Source organism: Crocuta crocuta, unplaced genomic scaffold, assembly GCF_008692635.1.
Source record: "Crocuta crocuta isolate KB4526 unplaced genomic scaffold, BGI_CrCroc_1.0 scaffold427, whole genome shotgun sequence".
Classification (NCBI taxonomy): Eukaryota; Metazoa; Chordata; class Mammalia; order Carnivora; family Hyaenidae; genus Crocuta; species Crocuta crocuta.
In genome coordinates, this window is record NW_027533273.1 from 3,900,881 (window position 1) to 3,921,825 (window position 20,945).

A 20,945-nucleotide genomic window follows, 5' to 3' on the forward strand; every position below is an offset into this window, starting at 1 on the left:
GAAAGGTATATTACACTTCCAAACCCTGACCCTGCTTTGGTTTTAGGAATTTTCATAATGAATCTGAATACCCAGGGGTTTCCCAAACAATGTGAAATGCCAGAAGAATACTCAAATGACTTGAAGGTGCTGAGGATTAATTTAATGGGAAATGATTGCCTTCAGAAAACATGGGGAGGAAAAAAATAAAATAATATAAATAGGTTTTGACATGAGACATTAGCAAATGGTTTTATATAGGCAGAGCAGCATTGTCTTAGCACATTGTTAATAAAAATTCTGCAGACATTATTCATATTATGTTTGTCAGGAAATGATCATATAAATAAAAATAGAAGATTGGTGTGGAAAGAATATAAATATTGAACACATTTCACACTGCATATCCATCAGTTAACAATGGGGTAGTTTCCTTGCCCTTTGTCATTACTCAGTGCAAATTTATGAAATGGAAAAGACATTATAAATTTGTTATGTCATTCGATTACATATTAAAAGGTGTTTTCATTGGAGTTGCAATCCATAAATATTGCATTACTGTATCTTCTAGTTTTCTGTCAAAATACATTCTCCTCATTAGACGAGCAGATACCTTCTCTGTGAAGTTGATCACCTTGGATGTGGTCATCAGTTCTGTTCTATTGTCCAGATTCAGCTCTCTTTTCCTGAACCTTTCAGACATATACTTCCAAAAAATATAATACAATCCTTCCTTGTACCGAATCTTGTTAGCAACATGTCCAGACTTGGAAAACCTCCTCTTATTATGATTCATTTTGGATTGCAATTAAACCACATTTTCTTATATAGCATTAAGACTATTTAATTAAGGATTCCAAAAGACTAGTTTCTTTGTATTATATTGTATTTAGACAAAGAACATGCCAAACCTCCAGGGAAGGCTGCTAAATTATTTCTTAATACAGATGGCCTGTGAAGATTTGTTTCCATCAGATTTTGGTGAAATGCACCATCTGTTCAGCTAAAGAGCTTTAATTACCAGAGCAGGTAGAAATAGGACCTTCTTTGCTTTCATTAGCTTTTTGTATCCCTGTGACTATATTTCCAACTTACCTAAATCTATTGTAAATCATCAGATTTCATGTGATAGTGACTCTTTTCCCTCCCACATACCAAGCTCTCTTGTATATGGACCTGGGCCTTGAGGTAATTGACATCAGCCTGGCCACTCAAATCAGTTGCTTTGAGTTTATCTGGTTTTATCGTTTAGCATGAGGTTACTGCTTTCACTCTCATGTGAATTTTTCTAAATTCAAGAGAAAATGCTACTCTCTTCCTTTTTCCTTTCTTTCACCTAACTTTCTTCCCCATTGCCTTCCTTTGGTCCTGTCTCTGAGCTCTTTTGTTCCAGGCTCTTTTGTGCCTTTGTTCCCTCTTTCTGGGCATGCTCCCCTCGAGTTTTTCCATTGGCTGATCCTCCTTTACTTTTTAGGCTTCACCCAAGCAGTGCCAGTTTTTTAAACTTTCTCTCTGAAGTGGCTTCCTCCCCTACTGATGGGTGGCTCACCTCTCTGTATTCTGCCCTCTGAAGGTATGCAACCTGTGCCGTTGTTTATGTTGACACACTTGTACATGCCCCTGTGAAACAGTAGTAAGTTCCTTTTGAGTGGATACTGAGTCTTTTATCTTAGTGTTTTTTGCACTCTGCAGTGTTAAGGCCCAGTAATTCCTGGAAGGAAGGAAGGAAGGGAGGGAGGGAGGGAGGATGGATTGTGTCTGGATGGAAATAAAAGAAACTGCTCCTTGCTGTTGGAAGTGAAGTATATTATACATGTTTACTGTCCTGTCGGAGCTTTACAATTTAATTGGGAAATTTAAACATGTATGTGGAGTTATGGGAGGAAGCAATATATGCTAAGTTCAACATAAGAGGGAAGAAAGATAAAGAGCTATAGAGACATACAATAAACAGGTCAAAGCCCCAGTAGACAAAGAATGGTTTGAAGAGGAGGTGACATTTGAATTCTTTCGTGAGTTTCATTTCTCTTCATTCTTTTTCCTAGTATCACCAGGAGGGGCAAAAGAAACAAAAAGTCTCCTGGAGAAAAAAATAGTTAATTTTTTAATATAGTCAAAAGTAGCAACTCTATAATAATATTAAGTCTTCCACTGCTTAGTAGCTATCTGACCTTGAGCAAGTTACTTAGGCACTTTAACCAGAAGTTTTTTCTTTCATCAGATGGTGATTAAAACTGAGTTATCATAAGAAATGAGAGAGAGAGAGAGAATATTTAGGTAACATTCTTACCATGATGGATAGTATACAGTAAGTGCTCAAGAAGTATTTGCTATTATTATTGTTGTCATTATTAAAGCTCTTTCCCATGAGATGTATCTATTTTGAAGTGCATGTGTTTATTGTGCCTTACTACATAAAGCAAACCCTGTTGTGAAAAGTAACTATGCAACAAAAATCCTTTTAATGTCTTTATTATATTGAATCATATAAAACTCATTTTATAGACCAAAATGATTAAATATCAGCAGTTTAATATGGTTCAAATTAATATATATGTACTTACACATTTAGAATCTTAGATCTTGCCTATAAATCATAAAGTCTTGAAATGGAGCAATTATACATGAGAAAAGTTTATAATCTCATGATCCACTACTTTTGAGCAATACTCAGAATGAACCTATAGTTTGGCAAGGAGGTTTGTGAGGTTCACTGGATGCAACATTAAATATTGAAGAGGTGAGGCTTCAAATGTTATAAAACCTTCATACCCAGATCTCATTTTCTAGTCCGGATCACAAACATGGTAAATGAACTCAGTCCCATGTTTTCCAGGTTTTCACAGTTACCCAAACCAAAGATTTAAGCCCAGTGTAGAGAATATAGTTCAAACAAAAGTTATGTGGCACCCACAATATGCCACAGAGACAGCACACTTGTTGAAATGCAAAAAATTGGAAAAGTTTGATGAGCTATATAGGCTAGGTTCAGAATGTTGCAGGAATCCATAGGATATGGGGATTTCCAGTGATATTTGAGATGATTCATAAGTAAGGATTTGAAGACCTTCACTGGGGGTAGTGAGAAATTGCATTCTAGAAGGGAATATAATCATAAATAGGTCTGGAGGCTGGAAAGCAAGGCGTATACTGCAAGAATAATTCCACATAGCCACAAGTGACTGTGCATATAGAATATGAGGGGGGAAAGGGGGAAATAAGGCCATAGGAAGAAGGAAATATTGTACGTGCCTTGATTCATGGTTCGCTTGTTGCCCTGTAGGCAGCAAGGACGAGTCTCTGTAAGGTTTTCAACTAAATTCTTGAAACAATAAGAATGATTGTTTGAAGAAGATTGACCTAATGCAGGTGGGGACAGTGAAGTTACTAACTAGATAGTAGAACGAGGTAGACGACTTTTAGAGAAGTTTAAGAAAAGGAAATGGAGCCTGGTCTAGGTAGGGATAGGACATTGGTCAAGGAAAGAGAAGGGCATTGAAGGGGACGAATTGGGAGTACTTGGGAAGTGGTAGGAAAGAGGAGACACTTGAAAAGAGGCTGCAGACCTTTCATCCCAGTTGATGGGGGATGGTGATAAGAGTATCAGTCAGGAAAAGAGACATGTCAGTCTGCTTTCAGCACAGAGGGATTTAATCCCCAGAAGCACCAGCCTGCAAAACAAATTCAAGTTTCCAGGAGCAAAAGTTGGGGGGCCTTTACTAGCTGCCAAGGTCAATCTGGGCTTGTGGTCCAGAGTTAGGAGGTTGCTGCTGCTGCCCAAGGTGGAGAAGCAGTGTGAACTACTGCCAGGGGTGCAGCTATGCAGCCCTGAGACAGGTGACACATAGGGAGTACAGAGCCCGGCCGATTATGGCAGACTCACATAGTCTGCACTACTGTGGGCAGGGGAAGAAAACCATATGCCTCCTTTTAGCTTCCAGAATATTGTGAGTGCATTTCATTCACAAAACCTGAAAGCTGGCAGTAGAGTCTGAGAAGATGTAGTTGCCAGGCTTCCTGTTACTGAGCCAGCAGGGAAAGCGTAAGACAGGCTGACAAGACTGCCCAGATTGGGGCACCTGGGTGGCTCAGTAGGTTAAGCGTCCGACTTTGGCTCAGGTCATGATCTCACGGTTCGTGGGTTCGAGCCCTGTGTTGGGCTCTGTGCTGATAGCTAGCTCAGAGTCTGGAACCTGTTTCGGACTCTGTGTCTCCCTCTCTTTCTGACCCTCCCCTGCTCATGTTCTCTCTCTCTCTCTCTCAGAAATAAATAAAACATTAAAATTTTTTTTAAAAAAAGAAGAGGGGCGCCTGGGTGGCTTAGTCAGTTGAGCATCCGACTTTCGCTTAGGTCATGATCTCACGGTTCGTGGGTTCGGGCCCCGCGTCGGGCTCTGTGCTGACTGTCAGCTCAGAGCCTGGAGCCTGTTTCAGTCTGTGACTCCCTCTCTCTCTGACCCTCCCTTGCTCATTCTGTCTCTCTCTCTCTCTCCTAGAAATAAATAAGGAGGGAAAAAAAATAAAAAATAAAAAACGAAGAAAAGTCAGATTAAAGGTAGTTGTTGAGGTGGGTTTGGTGGAGTAAATGTGAAGGCAGAACATGTAAACTGCTGGTGATAGGGATAGAGAGAAAAGAGGATGGATAAAATGCAAAAAGAGAGTGGGGAGAAAAGAAGTTTCCACTAGGATAAAGTTTATGTTAACTTATGTAACATTTGATGAAAATAGAAGCTCATCGAAAGAGACATAAAATCTGCCAAAAGGGCAGGTTGAGAGCAAAGGCCTAGAAGACGTGGGGAAGAATGGAATCCAGGGCCCAGCAGTAGTCATAGCAGAGAGGTTCAGAAGCCTCCACATCTGTAAATATCCCAGCCGGCATTGCCATTGAAATGGTCATAAGCATATTGAACTCTCCCAGAGAGGAGGATATCCAAGTGAGGACAACATCAGTGTTTTTCATGGAGTGATAATCATCCACTCCATCTATATAGAAAATCTGGAAGTAAGCACCACCAAAAACACTGCCAGTCAATGTGGATGCAGATTTCCTCTTCAGTATTAATGTGCTTCCTGCCTCAATAGCTACCTTATTAACTGTTGCATGATAATGACAACTTCTTCATGACAACCAGGCTGTGGTTGTGGGCCACACTCATACATAAAACAAATGTTGACATTTGATTTATACAACTTTACTAATCAATTTTTTGGCTGGAGAAAAACTGCAGTATCGTTTTAGAGCCCCTATTATAGCCTAACAAGAGAGATAATTAAGTCCTAGGGGACCCATGTTGTAGCTGGGTATTGCAGAAGGGACCCTTTCCTCCTTCTTCCTGAGCTGGGGGTAATCTGTGCACTTCACAATTAGGCCTGCTGCTCCTCTTTGTTTGGGGGAGGCAAGATCCTCAGAAGAAAGTCAGACATGCTGCTTGTTACTTGGTTTTTGACATTCGTTTAGTGTAGGTTGTTAGTCTTTGTCAAAATGACAATAAAGGCATATGGATGGACAGGAAGCAGAGGGCTGCAGAGTTGCTTTTGTCTATATGGAGGGAGCAGGAAAAAGACTTTTGACCATAGATTGAACATTTCAAGGCAGCACAGCTTTAAGATAAAAGGTAGTTAACACTGTATACATCTATGCATGGTGTCATGATATTTTCCAGTAGTTTAATCGATATAGTGCACAGGTAACCCTTGAAGAACAGGAGTTGGAACTGAACAGGTACACTCACTCCTGGATTTATTTTGATACAGGACTGTAGCTTTCTTCCTTGGAATTTTCTTTATTACATTCTTTCCCCTGGCTTACTTTATTGTAAGAATACGGTATAGAAAACATACAGCATACAAAATAGTTATATGTTGTTGTATAGTTGTATGTGTTAGTTGACTATTTTTGTTATTGGTAAGGCTTGCAGTCAGGAGCAGGCTATTAGTAGTTAAATTATGGCAGAATTGAACGCAATATGCAGATTCCTGGCTACGTTGGGAGGTTAGTGCTCATGTTGCTCAAAGGTGGACTGTATTACCTCTCATCAGTTACATTTCAAAAATCTTTTCACTTGGCAGATTTTGAGTAGTTATCCTTGCTTAGTTTCTTTATTTTTTTCTTTTATAATCTGAAAATTGTGCTGCTTTCTCTGGTGCTTTTATTTATCAAAGTAAATTTATTTTTTGAAGTTAGTGTCAATATGTAGGTTCTCTGCCCTTTCATCCCAAGTAACCTTGCTTTCATTTTGTAGCATTGAAAATTCAAGGACAAATGGACACTATTTTAGCCTAAAGTCACTGTATTTTTCAACATCTATTTATTGTGCAGGAATGTACAATAATAATGCCATATAAAAACTTGTATTCTATGGTAAGACATATTTGAAAACAATTGACTTTTATTTAATGTCAACCTTGTGGCTGGGGAATTTTGCAGTTATTGGTATTAATTTTATTAGGGCAATTTTTTTTCTTAGCAACCGTTATTCGGATGTGGTTATTCTTTATTTTCTAATAGACACCCAGGGCCAAGAAGGTAATACTCTAAATACTAGGAAAAACCTATACATCCTAAATTGTTGGGAAAAATACACAGGTACAGGGCACATAATGAGACTAGTGCTCAAAATATGAATATGTGCCCACTGGGGGAGCATTACCTAGAGGCCCTGGCTGACATTCTGTGAAGTGCAGTTATTAAGCTTCTGTGAATCAATGAACATAACTTTAAATATATGTCATTCAGTTGGAAGAGCCTTAACTGATTTGTTTTAGCAAGGACTTAAAATGCTTTGCATTTTTAAAATTTATATTTTTTATTTTGAGAGAGTGAGAGTGTGTGTGCATGCATGACCTGGGGAGGGGCAGAGAGAGAGAGAGAGAGAGAGAATTCCAAGCAGGCTCTATGCTGTCAGCACAGAGCCCGATGTGTGACTTAATCTCATGAAACATGGGATAATGACCTGAGCAGAAATCAGGAGTTGGACACTTAACTGACTGAGCCACCCACATGCCCCTAAAATGCTTTGTATTTGATTAAAATGCCAACATTTGTACAAAACTGAAATGGAGTACTCTTATTTTCAGTAGACATATAGACTAGTATGTACGCACTTAAGTATATTTCTCATTCAGAAAACTCACAATAAGCAATTTAAAAGTTGCAAACAAAAGCAGCAGTTATGTTTCAAAATCCCTTCTCCATCTAGCCAAACCCTGTTCCTTTCCCAAAGTTTAGCATGGATCAGTACCTCAAGAGCGCCTTTCTTAGCCTCTTATATCTCTAAACCTTCATAGCATTTTCTTCTGGCACTGATTACTCTGTAGGGCGATTGTTGGTCTGCCTGTCTCCCCCACTTGGCAGTTTTTCTTTACTTGAATTGCTACTAATAGCACAAAGCACACAGTAAGTATGATTCTCAAATAAAGGAATAGATAAATGAATGAATGAGTGATTGAATAAATGAGTGAGTAATTATTCATATCACAGGTGTTAATTTTAAGTTTTCTGCCTTTGGAATTAAAATTAGATTCATCTAAATATGCTTTTCCTTTTTGTTTTCAACGTTGTGTATATGCCAAAAGTAAATAACTCCACAATTTAGGGAAGTTCCCACCTACCAAGGATCAATTGGTACTCCACTAAGTGATTTGGGTAATAGAAAAAGACATGGGATACACTTTGGAGCCTTTAACAAGCTAACAAAATAGTTCTAAAACTAGGATACCTCGACATGAAGTTGTTTTTATGATATTTAGCAGTGCCAGCTAGTATATGAGTAAGTGTTTTGGAAGGACATGAGAGTAAGACATAGCTTCTCATAGGTTAATGTGAAAGAATGTGATTGTAAAAGATAGACATTCCTGGCTTCCACTCTCAGAGATTCTGATTTACTAGGTCTCGAGTGGACCTGAGAATCTGAACTTCTAATGAGAACCCTTGGTGATTTCCTGCAGAGTGTTCCAGCAAAAATACTTTTCAGTGGACTAAGGAGAGACTTCTATGGGCCAGAGTTGTCAGGAAAAAAGGCAGTGAGACTTAGACTGGAGCCTGAAAGATGCTTGGATAGGCAAGGAGGGGAAGGAGGGAATCTTTTTCTTGTGGTAATCGGCAGAAATGTCTCTATCCAAATACGAGATGATTCGATGGTTGACAAAATGAATTTTTGTGATATCCCACAATTTACTCTGGGAAATAATATGATAGCATATTACTCTGATCCTTCTTTTTTCATTTTTTTTAATCTAACATAGAAGCAGATTTTAAATTGACTCCTTTTCCCCAGTTTTCACTTTTACTGGTTAAATCTTGACACATTTCTATAGTTCAGAGTTTCTAAGGGTCAGGCATGCCTGTTACTGCCATGTCTTGAGTGGTGATATTTTAAACAAGGATTCTTGGATAAGGAGTAGTGAAACATTAGATATCTCCCTCTGATAACGCCACTGAGAAACCATCTCTTCCATTTTCCTTGCCAGTAAAATTTGGAAAGTTACAAAAGTTTTGTCGAAGTGCAGGCTGTTTTTCGATGTTGACAGATATTTACTATAAAATAAGCGGCATCAAAAACATGACTATCCACTGTCATGCTGAAGCTTAATAGTGTGTTCTTCAAAGCAAGGCAGACTTTGAAGGTGTTTGTTTGAAGATTCTTCGATCAGAGGGAACACATTTGTGAACAGTTCAGAAGGCTCAGAGAGACTAATTGCATAGGCTGGCAATCAATTTGGCATGAATGAAAGAAGGGTGACAATCAGTATCTAGCTGGGAAGTGAGAGAAGTTTCAGCAGTGACAGCTCAGTTGCCCAGCAGAGGGAGATGAGTAAGACCCAATAAGAAAGGGCCAATCATACCAGTACTTCTTGTCATTCTTGAGTTTGGACATGAGCCACCTAGAAACAACCTTGTGCAGTTACACAGGCAGAGTAGGCAGTCACTAATATGTAGTTCCATATATGTCTTCAGTTCTGACAACACAAGTGTGGAAGCCATTATGTTAGCACCAATAACTGGTTCTCTTCTCCTTGCTGGGTTCTCACAAAACTGTATTTATCACCAGATCTAGCAGTTATTTGGTCCCTGTGACTAGTTCTTGCCAATAGCCTTCAAACTGAAGCGAAGTTTTGGGATGAGGCAGTAAAAATCCCTATAACACTCTACAGTTTCTCTTTTCCCAGCAATGATGAAATTTTCATGCTGAAAAGTTGGAGAATCCAGAATACTTGACTTATTCCATTGACAAGGATCTAACCAGGACATCTTTTTTGCAATAACAAGGGTGCTATTACTAATTAAACCAGTACAATAGACATCAACTGGACTGTCCTGGCAAACCACAACATAGAACCACTCTACCTCAGGAGAATCATTGACTGCTAATGTGGTCAGACCATGTCAGTAAGAAATTTAGTTATTTATTAAGGCAGTAAGCTATTGGGATTGTTTGTTACTAGAGCCTAACCTACTGCATCATGACCAATATAGTAAGTTATCCTTCAAACCAGTTGTTGTCTGAAACTCAGAGAGAGGTTGTATATCTCTCTACACTTTCTGAAAAAAAGGCAATAAAGGTGGGTGCCTCCATAAAGTATTAACTTGATTGGCTGATACTCCCAAGGAGCCTCTTCTCTGCCCTTCTCATGCCACTGCCAAAGGATCTCTATGTCAAAGGGCTTTGACTTCTGAAAGAACTGTCTTTATAAACCACAATAAAAACAAGTACCAATTTATATAACATTTTACATTTTGTTTTATTGAATCCTCTTAAGATCTCTCTGAGGTAGGTAGAGCTGGCATGAAATACCCATTTTGCAGATAAGGAAACTGAGGCTTAGAAAACGATTTTTCTGGGGCGCCTGGGTAACTCAGTAGATTGAACAACCAACTCTTGATTTCAACTCAGGTTATGTTCCCAGGGTTGTGAGATCGAGTCCTGTATCAGGCCCCACACTCAGCACAGTGACTGCTTAGGATTCTCTCTCTCTTTCTCTCTCCCTCTGCCTCTCTCCCCCACTTGCTGTCTCAGGAAGGAAGGGAGGGAGGGAAGAAGGAAGGAGAAAGTTTTTGACCTAAGTTATATTGCTGATAAGAATATCTACCCCCACACCCACCTTTGGCACTTTAGGGAGTGCCAGAGACTGAGATATATTGACTATTGTGGCCACAGGAATTGAGGTGGGGAGAGGATATGATAACATCACTCTTTGGATGTGCTATCTACTTGCTTAAGAGAAGCCACTCTGAAATATTGTGGATCAAACTCCACAAGAACTATGTGATTTAAAGGCTAGGCCCAGTGAAAATGACATTCATGAGGCTACAGAAGCCAGTTTTATAGATCCATGATTCACTTCTTTGCCACAATTGTACCTTTTATCCAGAAAATGTAATGCTATAGTTTGATCCTAAATAGGGCCAATTGGATTTTCCAGCTCTTCTCCTACACACCACAAACCCAAAAGCAAACAAACAGACAAACAAAAAAGTAGTGACACATTAGCACCATTTACTTATTGTGCTGCCTTGCACATTATCCAGATCCAGTGTCCCTGTTGGGTCAACCTCCCTAAGCTTTAATGACTTAATACTTGTCAAGGTTCCCCCCCCACCCCCAAAATAAAAAGCCTTTAAGATATGGAAAACGAGAATCTAATTCAAGATGACTTTGTCAATGAGAATCAAGTCCAATCATTTCATTTCATTACTTAATTCTCTCTGGGTCATATCCCCAATGGGTCTGGAACCATGAGAGAATGGAGTATCATGTGTTTGGTGCATTCTCTGGGGTTCTAACTATCTGTGGAGAAGCCAGTTACAACTGCGGAGAAACACATAACTTGTCTGCAACATGGTGAACCTCATTTTGAATAACATCACTATACTACTCTATTTAAACTTTCAAAAGTATAGTGAATATTAGGAAAGAAATCTTGATTGTCCAGTTCACATTTTATTATTCCTTGACTAAGACAAAATTATAAAGTTCTCATTTGAAGGAATGAAAAAATGATGTTCCAAGTTGATACATAAGTTCTCTGGAACAGAATAGCCTCTAATTAAAATTCAGTAAGTTTTCCTATGATATATTCAAATATTTTTATTATATATCAACAGTGGCTAAAAAGAATAAATAGTGAGGGCCAATAATCAATTGAACTGTCTGCTCTCTTCTAAGTTCCCCTTCCATTTGAATAGTGAGCTATAAATATCTATCCCTCAGGCAATACATTTATATTAAAAGTAGTTATCTTGGCAATTCAAAGTCCTTTCTGGGCTGTAACAGACTCAAAGAACATTCATGTTTGGACTGCTCGAGAAAATTTTAAAAAGAACTAAATCTGGATTTGTTTAGAAAAATTCATTATACAAGGATAGATTTAGAAGTTAGTAGATGAGCTCATGAGATTAGACAATAGACATGGGTGGTTATATTAACTATTTTTATATTAATAAGACATTGTAATAATTAATAATTACTGCATTAATTGAAACCTCCACTCCATTAAGGAAAGCAACCCATTTTACAGACCTCTTAAAGAGTCTTGGGACTATAGTACAAACCCTGCCTTCAAGATGTTAACCAGAATAGTGAAAGCTGGTGTGCTACACTTCTTTCTGGGACTCACTCACACCCATGGGACTCTCTCTCTCTTTTTCTCTCTGGATGAGTATGAACTTGACAGTGTCATGAGTCCATAAATGCAACTTTATGTTTTACCACCATTGAGCAAAAACACTTGAGATTTGCTTGTTAACATTCAGGGGATTCCCTTCAATTCCACGTGGAAAATGGGGCTTCTCCCCTGCATGGTATCTCTGCTCCCCCGCCTTCTCCATGTCTGCTTCTCCCCATTCGGTGAGTGCCCCATGCAGGATCAGCACAAGCCTGCCTAGGAGAAAATTTACAGCACTTTCTGCTCACATACAGATGGCCCCGAAGAGAATATGATGCAGTAATTCAAATTGGACTAGCACCTTTCGATCTGTTTATGAATGGTGCTGCATCCCCACGAGTGAATTAGAGCACTGTGGTTTCTGAGCAACAGTATTATTCTTGCAAAATTTGTGCTGAATTAAAAATATATATCATCTAGGAAAAAAGAAGAGATTCTGGCCCTCCAACATTTATCCAGAGTGAGCTTCAGTTTCTGTGAAGTTTTCAGTTGCTTCTGCTGTAGATTTACTGTTCAGAACTATTGCAGTGGGCATCAGCAGAGACCAGGTTAACAACATCAGAGTCACAGCCAACCTAGAGATTGTCCGTGCTTGCATGCTTAGATGTGCTAGCTTTTAGTGAGGAAACTCTCATTTTCTGAGGAAACAAGTTGGTTCAGCTGGACAGGACCCTATACTAAACCAGCAAAGTTTCCACATGAACAGTTTCCTCTTGTAATTGAAAATTAGTAGGCTTTTCCTTCCACTCCTAAACTTGAAGAAAGCTTTGTACTGCAGTTAAAATGGGAAGGTAGAATGAGTTGTTGAGCAAAGCAATGGAAGTAGAATGGGAAAAAGAAACTGAAAGCAAATGATATGAGAGGTCATACAAAATATGTTTTAATTAAGATAATTCTATCCTTTCTGCCCCAGCAGCAAAGCACTAGACTATTGGTGCAGATGTTTACAGCCATGAGCCCAATGGTGTTAAAGGGTGTCCAGGCTAGGGACTGAATCCAGAACCCTGGCCTCATTAAGGTACTGTTCTAGCCGTCTAAGCTAATTAGCTTAGTTTAACTTAATACCATCTGTGGACTGCACATTCGGTGTGGCAAAAAGACAAGGAGTTATTTCTGGGAGATAGTCAGTGACCAGGAGCTGAGCATTTTAGCCCCAAGTGTCAACGTAAAACCTACCCTCCAGTCTTGCTGGCGCCTTTCATTTGTCACTACTTCTCTCTGACCACTTAGATTTCCATACTGGTCTGTGTGGAAATGAAAAGGAGCCACAGGAGGGATAAATGAAGAAACTATTAGATTCATTCATTCACTCAAAAAGAATTTATGGACTCCCTATCCTGTAACAGTAGCTATGCTGAGTTGCTAGAGATAAAGTAAGCGACAAAGCAGAGACACCGACCTCCAGAAACTCAGAGATCGTTAATAAGGCAGAAATGAATGAATTAGGCCTTGCAACCTCTCGCATAAGAGACAGTGAGGGAATATTGAGTAACTTCATTGTTAATTTCATTATTAATATGTTATGTATTAATCTGCAAGCACCCATTAAAATATTTCTTGAAATATGACTGAGTTCTGCTTTTAGCTGAAAGAGCCCCATCAGTTATCAGTTTGATAATGGCTTCTTGTTCTGCATTTATTTTGTTCTATTGCTGTCAAAAATGAAGTTATGCTAAACTGAATATCTGATCAGAAGAGTCACAAAAGAACCCTTCAGTCTAATGTTCTGATCAGTATCTAGCATGTCATGAGGTAAAAACTTTACATTTATACCTATGGTATCTGAAATACACTGTTGACAAATGAATTTAGTTTTTTTTTTTTCCTCTGAATTGTGTAGGACCTAACTTTCTAAAAATAGCTCTCTTAATATACATTAAAACTTAAAGCATATCAACAAATGTAATTAAGGCCTTTGTACTTATGACCAATATTTAGGAGAAGAACGGACTTAGTTACATATCATACCAAAAAAAAAAAAAAGAGCTTGAAGACATTGATTAAGGGTGATGTTAAACCAATCAGCAGTTGTTAAAACAGAAAGAAAAGAAAAAATCTATGCCCACATCTGACCTGGAAAAATAAATCAGCTTATTTTTAGCCACATTTGGAAAACAGTGGAAGTGTTCTATGTAAAGGCTGGAAATAAAAACCCTCACACATCAGCTATCAAAATAGTAGAATGAAGTAAAATACCATTGGGCCTCAAATGACAATGGATGGTCCTTCACAGTCTTTGATTTTCAGGAAAACGAAGAGAGATGTTTGCTAAATGAGAATTAAAAGAAAGAAGACGTCATCAGGGAATAAATAATAGTATCTTCTCATCAGGTTGAAAATAGTTTCTCTATGACGAGATTCACAGAGGTTATGAAAAGATGAGGCCCCTTAATTTTTTACCAAAGGTTGGGATGGGTCCCTGCAACTCTGTTCCAAGATATGGCTTGGAAATGTAATTGGTTTTAATTAATCATGAAGTAGTGCCAGGGGAAAAAAAAAATGTTCACAGTATTACTGTGGGTCTTGGCTACTTAAGAATCTAACAACTTCCTGCCTACCTCTTCCTTTTCTTTTCTTTTCTTCCTTTTTCTTTACTCTACTTTTCTTTTCTTTTCTTTTCTTTTCTCAGTATAATGGCAAAAACTGGGGGATGGTGAATAGATGGTTTTGTTATTTTATTTTTGAGCTAGCAACTTGTGCATAGAACTTTTAATTATACAGAAGAGATAATTCAGCAAGATATGCACTGACAGAGGTATATTTTAACTTTTTAAAAGAAGACAAGATTTAATTTTAACTGAATCTAACAAACTTGGGACATACTGATTGAAATAAGAAAGACCTGCAGCCTCTGTACTAAGGTGGAGAAAGTAGATTGATACTTAGGACACTGGAGGCCAGTCCTTGATCTGTCCTACGCAACCTGCCTGATGTTGAGCAACTCCTCACCGTTATCATCACTTTTTTTGTTTATGATAGATTTGGCAAACATCATGGAAAATCCACTACTATTCTAGAGATAATTTGTTTTTTATATAGTGAAATAGTATATTAGAAATTGGCTTTGATCACTTAATATTTTGGAATCTGTGCCTTCTTCACCCCTATTTTTTTAAATAAATTTAGTTTGTCTCTTCTATGACATCTTAACCTCTCTCAGAGTTTAAGGTCAGAAATGGTATTTTTGCCTTTTTGGACTCAGCATCCAATAGATGTTCACCAAGGTAACTCTTCATTGGAAGTTAAGACTCTTCTTCATTTAAAATCATTTCCTGTATGTAAATAAGACCTAGAGGAAAGAAGTCGCTCTTTTATATTAAGGAAAAATGGCTTTATCCTAACCTACCCAACTAGCTATGATCCTGTAAGTTAGCCTTTAACCTTTCTATGTCTCTGCTTTCTTGTCCACCACATAAATGTAATGATCTTTTAAAAGTACATTATAGTGATTAGTAGATGATAGTTCTTTGACAAGTTGAAGGTACTGTTTAATTTTGTTGTTATCATTAATAAGGTAAGACTTGTGAAAACACAGAGAACCAGATTTTGCTCTCCTGTCTGGATGCACAAAGGTGGCTTACATAAATGTAGTCACAGATCATTCTTTGAGCACTCATAATCAGTGTCCACTGTCTTCTAAAATCTTGAGTGTATCTTGGGGGCCTCCCTTGTGAAGGCAGAATTTCCCTATTTATAATCTACACTTGAACTGTTCCAGTTCACCTGCACTTTCCTCGCTCTGCCACTAAGTAGTTTTAAGCCATGTTACAAAGTTTGGCATTTGTAACTATACTCCTTTGTTTACTGTAATGGTCTTGCCACTTCATGGAATTCAGTGGCCTCCTGGAACCCTTAATTTGCCTTGCCAGAAGCTTTTAGTTAGAGAAAGAAGCTGGATCAGCCTGCTCTCCCTCAAGTCTTCTAAACTAGAATCATACTGAGACACTGAAATACAGTCTTCAGGATGGGACTGATCTACAGCCAATTCAGGTTCTGGGCAAGAGAGCTCTCACTGTGTTCAGTGCATCTTATTCAGGTGTCTTTCTCTTAGAATCTGGTCCATGTATCCTCATGGATGGGCCCCAAGGACAAGGTCATTCCAATACAGTTTGAATATACATGATCAATGCCTGGCACAGAGTAACTACTTAATACTTTTTAAAATGAAATAACAGGGGCGCATGCGGGGGCTCAGTCGGTTAAGCGTCCGACTTTGGCTCCGGTCATAATCTCACTGTTCGTGGGTTCAAGCTCCATGTCGGGCTCTGTGCTGACAGCAAGCTCAGAGCCTGGAGCCTATTTCAGATTCTGTATCTCCCTCTCTCTCTGACTCCCCTGCTCACGCTGTCTCTCTCTCTCTCTCTCTCTCTCTCTCTCTGTCTCTCAGAAATAAATAAAACATTTTAAAAATTAAAAATAATAAAATGAAATAACAAAGGATCCATAAAGCGATGTCTACTGAGTATCTACTTTATCTGTAGTTGGGGGAGACACATAAGAAATCTATGACATGGTTCTATACCGAATAGTGTAATTAATTTCAGAAGAAAGAACATGCATATATGAAATATTTGAGCATTAGAGTGGGGAGTTTTAAGTGGTAGAATGAGTGATGTAAAGCATAAGGCTATAAAATTCAAGGAAGTGGGGGGGGGCAGGGAAGATGTCTCTTTGGTAGTGAAGTTGAAGTAGATTTAGAAAGATGGATGGAAATGAGAAAATGCAGGGTTTGGCATTTCAAGAAGGAGTAACAACATGAGACAATATTCCAAAATGGAAATGGATATTTTTTGTTTTTGTTTTTGCTTTTTTTACCATTTACTGTTGGACAGTAGAGAATGGGTATCGGAAATAGGAATGTAAAACAATACAGGATTGCAACATACAATATATATTACATTATAATAACCCATAGAAATACTAATTAATGTGCACTAGGTTGTATGTGTAGATGTTTATTTTTTTAAAGACTAAAAATGCTGAAGAAATTTAAGTTCCGTCAGTAGAAGAATGATTAAATAATATATGGTGCATTCATTTCATGAAATACCAGGAAGCACCTGAAAAGAATAAAGTAGATCTTTGTGTGCTGACACAGAAAGGCCACCCTTGAAAGATATAACGGTATGTTAACAGCGAAGATGCATTCATATAATATTCGTCAACTTTGAAAATTGATTTAAGAAAATCAAAGTGGTGTTTCAGGAAGATTAATGTGGTGACATTGTGTCAAATTAAAAGGGAGTGATTGAAAGTGAAGAGGGGTATTGGGAGATGTTTGCATGAGCACAAATGCAGGAGGCTGAGGACAGGGACCTGAATGGTAAAGAGAAAGAGAGAACTCAGGGACATTCTGAAGAATGATTTTAAAGGACTTCATGACAGATTCCTAATGGAGGGGATGAAGAAGAGAGAAGAGATAAGAGACTTCCAGGTATAAGCTTAGGAAGCCTACTGAAGAAATATTCCTACTAACTAGAATAGCCCCCATGTTAATCAAACCACCTTTAAAGAGATTCTTTATATATTTTGTCTGTTTGTTTCTCAGGATGGAAGAAACAGTGCGAAATCTATTGCAGAGTCAAGGGCCTCCAGAGCAGAAAAAAGAAGAAACTGTTAATATAATGATCTATCAGGTACACCACATTTCTTACTCTTGTTTGGGTGCAAGTTCGTTTGTTTTTCTTGTATTCCTCTAAGTCTGTCCTCCCTAACCCAGAGATAAATAAACAAGTAGGGTCCAGAACCCCGTGTTGGGGGCTATATGGTCACCTCTGGTTAAGGAATCACGTACATGTTTATTTAACTCCTTCGTTTCTTGGACTGTGTGAAACAAGTTGTAGATTTGGTCATAGGAAGCTGCAAAAAAGTAAGTTTATGGTGAAACAGGGAGACCTATAAAAGTGCCATAGTACTTGGGGCAGCTGGGTGGCTCAGTCAGTTAGGCATCTGACTCTTGATTTAGGCTCATGTCATAATCTCACACACAGTTTGTGAGTTCGAGCCCTGCATCAGGCTGCATGCTGATAGTGCAGAGTCTGCTTGGGATTCACTCTCTCTGCCCATGTTCTCTCCCTCTCTCTCTCAAAATAATTAAATAAAAAATACCATAGTAGTCTGCGGTCAGTATCTGTAGTGTTCTCTGAGAATATGGAGGGGAGTGACTCATGCTGTCCGGGAAGTTAAGTGTCATACCTCCAAGAAGTTATGACACTTGATATATTTCAGAGGTATGACACGTAGGGGCTTGAGGGATAGAGAACAGGAGAAAGGACGTTGCTGGCAGAGGAGTATTTTGGAGACAGTATGAATTTGCATGACAGGCTCAAGGAGAAAGAAGCTCACAGTAAGTAAATAATGGCCTGATGAGATAAAAATCTTGATGGTGAGACTGAGGGTACATGGAAGAGCTGGATGAGGTCATGCTGTATGCTGTGCTCATGGGTGTGGCCTTGCACCTTGGCCCTTTGGAGTCAGAAGAGATCCAAGTTGAGTAAGTGGTAGACTAAGTAACCAGTCATCATGTTCTGATGGTCTTCAGTCAATGGTTCTTTAACACTAGCAAAGCAGCCAAGTGGCAGGCAGGGCATCCAGTATAAGCATGATCCAAATTGGCCACACAGATGTGAAGGCTCTGGCAGGGTGGAAAGGAGACATGTAGTGGAAAGAGCACAGGTACTCAATATAGAGAAATTGAAGACTTTTATTGAAAATCACTTAAAATCACAAATAGAAAACTGATATCCATTGCACAACTAAGCACTGGGAGCCCAGAAAGCTAAATAAGGCAAGGAAACTGGGTAAGCCCTGGGCAGCCCCAGATTTTTATTGACTAAAAAGCAAGCGTGTCTGAGTAGACAAGCACAGAAACCTGGCTGGTAGAGATCTTGTCACATGATTTTCCCTTAATTTATGGATTCAAGGGTCTACAGTCCCCCCTTGTTATGAAGAAGATCTGAAGGAATCAGATAATAAACATCTTAGTATTATAGGAAGTTAAGAAATCTTGGCACGGTTAACCTTAAGAAGTGTGCACACTAAGTAGTTGACTTGACACATATAAGGCTATTATATAAGGGGGACATCTATTGTCCAGCTCCAGGGAAAACAGTACGAGGCATTGACTTAAGCTACCAAGAAGAGATGAAAGTTAGCTCCAGAAACACAATAGAAAAAAAATCAATAACACCCATTTCAAGGGAAAAGGTTTAGATTCTTCTCGAGGGGTGGTCTTTACACATGGAATGCCTGCTCAGCTTTTCCTGATGTATGGTTGCCTCAAGTTAGGGTAAGGATTTAAGTCCTCGTCACTCTAAAGCTTTCCCAAGTATTATGTGTGCTTTGGACGAAAATGGAAGTACAATTAAAACAGGACTTGGCTCCACATTGAGTGGTTTTGTGTAGCCTAAAAGAATCTGAAATGTCAGTCATTTGTTCCTCCTCACAGGTAATACCAGGCTTTAGTTAGAGCTAAATAATTCAGTGTTGCTCTTACACTTTTCCAGATCTCCTCATTATGGGGCACTTAGCATCAGAATTCATTTTGTGAAACTGGAAACTACTTAGACAAACAGATATAGTTTTAAAAATGTGTTTTAAGACTGTTTCCTCTCTATAACCCAGTCTATTGGATTTGAGAAATTAGCTCCTCTCTCTGGGGAGGATGCCGTTATTAACTTGAATTCATGCAACATGGAAGGGATTTTATTTTAGTCATCGCTCTAATTGGCCTGTGGCTCATTGTCTGGAAAATGGGAAACAGACATGGGTTGTATGATCCGTAAAAGTCACTTATACATTCAACAGATATTTATTAAGCTTCTAGTATGTACCAGCCGCAACCTTGTTTTCTGGGAGTTCTAGGAACAGAATGAAGAGAAGAGAAAGAAGAGTGTTGCTGGGTGGCACTGAGTCCCAAGAAGGTCCCTGTCATGTCACTGATTCTAGTCTATGTCTGAGAGGTGCCAAAGAGGGTGTACAAGATGTGCATGACAGTATTGGTAGAGCACATGGTTAACACCTCCTTGTTTTAGGTAAGAGTTGGAAAACTTATCACTTCATAGTATGGGGTGTTATAAGCACACCTTTCCAACTGTGAGATTTCTCTGACAGGAGCTGGAATCCCAGGGAAAAGTTTAAGCACTTGGGAAAGCTGGGAGCTTGTTTCAGTTTCCATCATGGAAGCATTTGTTCTGAGGTTTTTATCAATGAGTTAGTATAATAGTAGCAGAGTAATAGCTTCCTGTGTTCTAGGCCCATGCTAATTGCTTTGCACGCATTCAAGGGTGGTCATGTTTTGTTCTAGAGGTGTGTTCCTGGAGACCTCTCATTATTTGTTACTCATGTTGTTTGTAACTTGCTTAATTCAACATGGGTTCCCTCAAAGAACAGGTGGGTGTTTCTGTTCCGCAGCTGAAGCAGACCCATCTCGTGGCAGCCAGTGGGTCACAGTTTACCAGCTTCACATGACATCGTGCAATCCTTGACTCATTTTTAATTTGAAGAATTTTCATGATTTTAAGGTTTGTGCAGGAAGTGACATTAGTAACATTTTTATGTGCCTTCAGTTTCACATGCACCTAACTCAGGGTCCTATCGAATGTGACTAGATTGTAGCTCATTCGTTCCCCACAACAGTTGTGTCACTATTGCCCTCTTATAGGTGTGGACATAGGCTCAGAGACCTGAGCACTTGCCCAGAGATGTACCGAGTGAAATAGCCTAGAAGGGCCTTGAACCCTAATTGGTCTGTGTCCATGCCCTCAGCTCTTCCCAAGAAGGAGTTCCAGAGAAATTAAATGATGGGGCCCAAGTTACCCAGCTCATTGTTGGAGCCTGAATCTAGGTCTTTCCCTTTTTTATTTAGGGCTTTCTCTTTTCATGCATTTTCCCATTCATTCAAATAACAGGTAGGCATTTACTTTTTATCTAAGTGTTTTTGTTTTCTACTTCAGCTATTACAAATTTCGTGGCTTAAAACCACACAAATTTATTCCCTTATAATTCTGGAGGTCAGAAGTCTACACTCGTCATGCTGGAAGGACAACATTCTTTCTTGAGGCTTCAATACACTATTGTTCCCTTAGCTTTTCCAGATTCTAGAAGTCCTTGGCTTGTGGTTCTTAACTCCATCTTAGAGCTACATCACTGCAAAGTCTGGTTGCATTGTCGTGTTTCCTTTTTCTGAGTTTGACCCTTCTCCCTCCGTCCCTCTTACAAAAATCCTGTGATTACACGGGGCACAGCCAGGATTATCTCCCCACCTCCAGATCCTTCATTTAGTCACATCTGCAAAGTCCCTC

At 39.0% G+C, this 20,945-nt stretch overlaps 1 protein-coding gene across 11 annotated transcripts in view; it reads left to right on the top strand.

Annotated features, from left to right (window-relative positions):
* Positions 1-20,945, top strand: part of NCKAP5 (NCK associated protein 5) — a 1,056,676-nt gene that overhangs the window by 729,889 nt on the left and 305,842 nt on the right. For all 11 annotated transcript variants that reach the window (XM_077747834.1, XM_077747833.1, XM_077747835.1 and 8 more), the window contains one exon: positions 17,192-17,279. In XM_077747834.1, the coding sequence (XP_077603960.1) occupies positions 17,192-17,279 (88 nt within the window). The remainder of the gene's footprint in view (positions 1-17,191; positions 17,280-20,945) is intronic.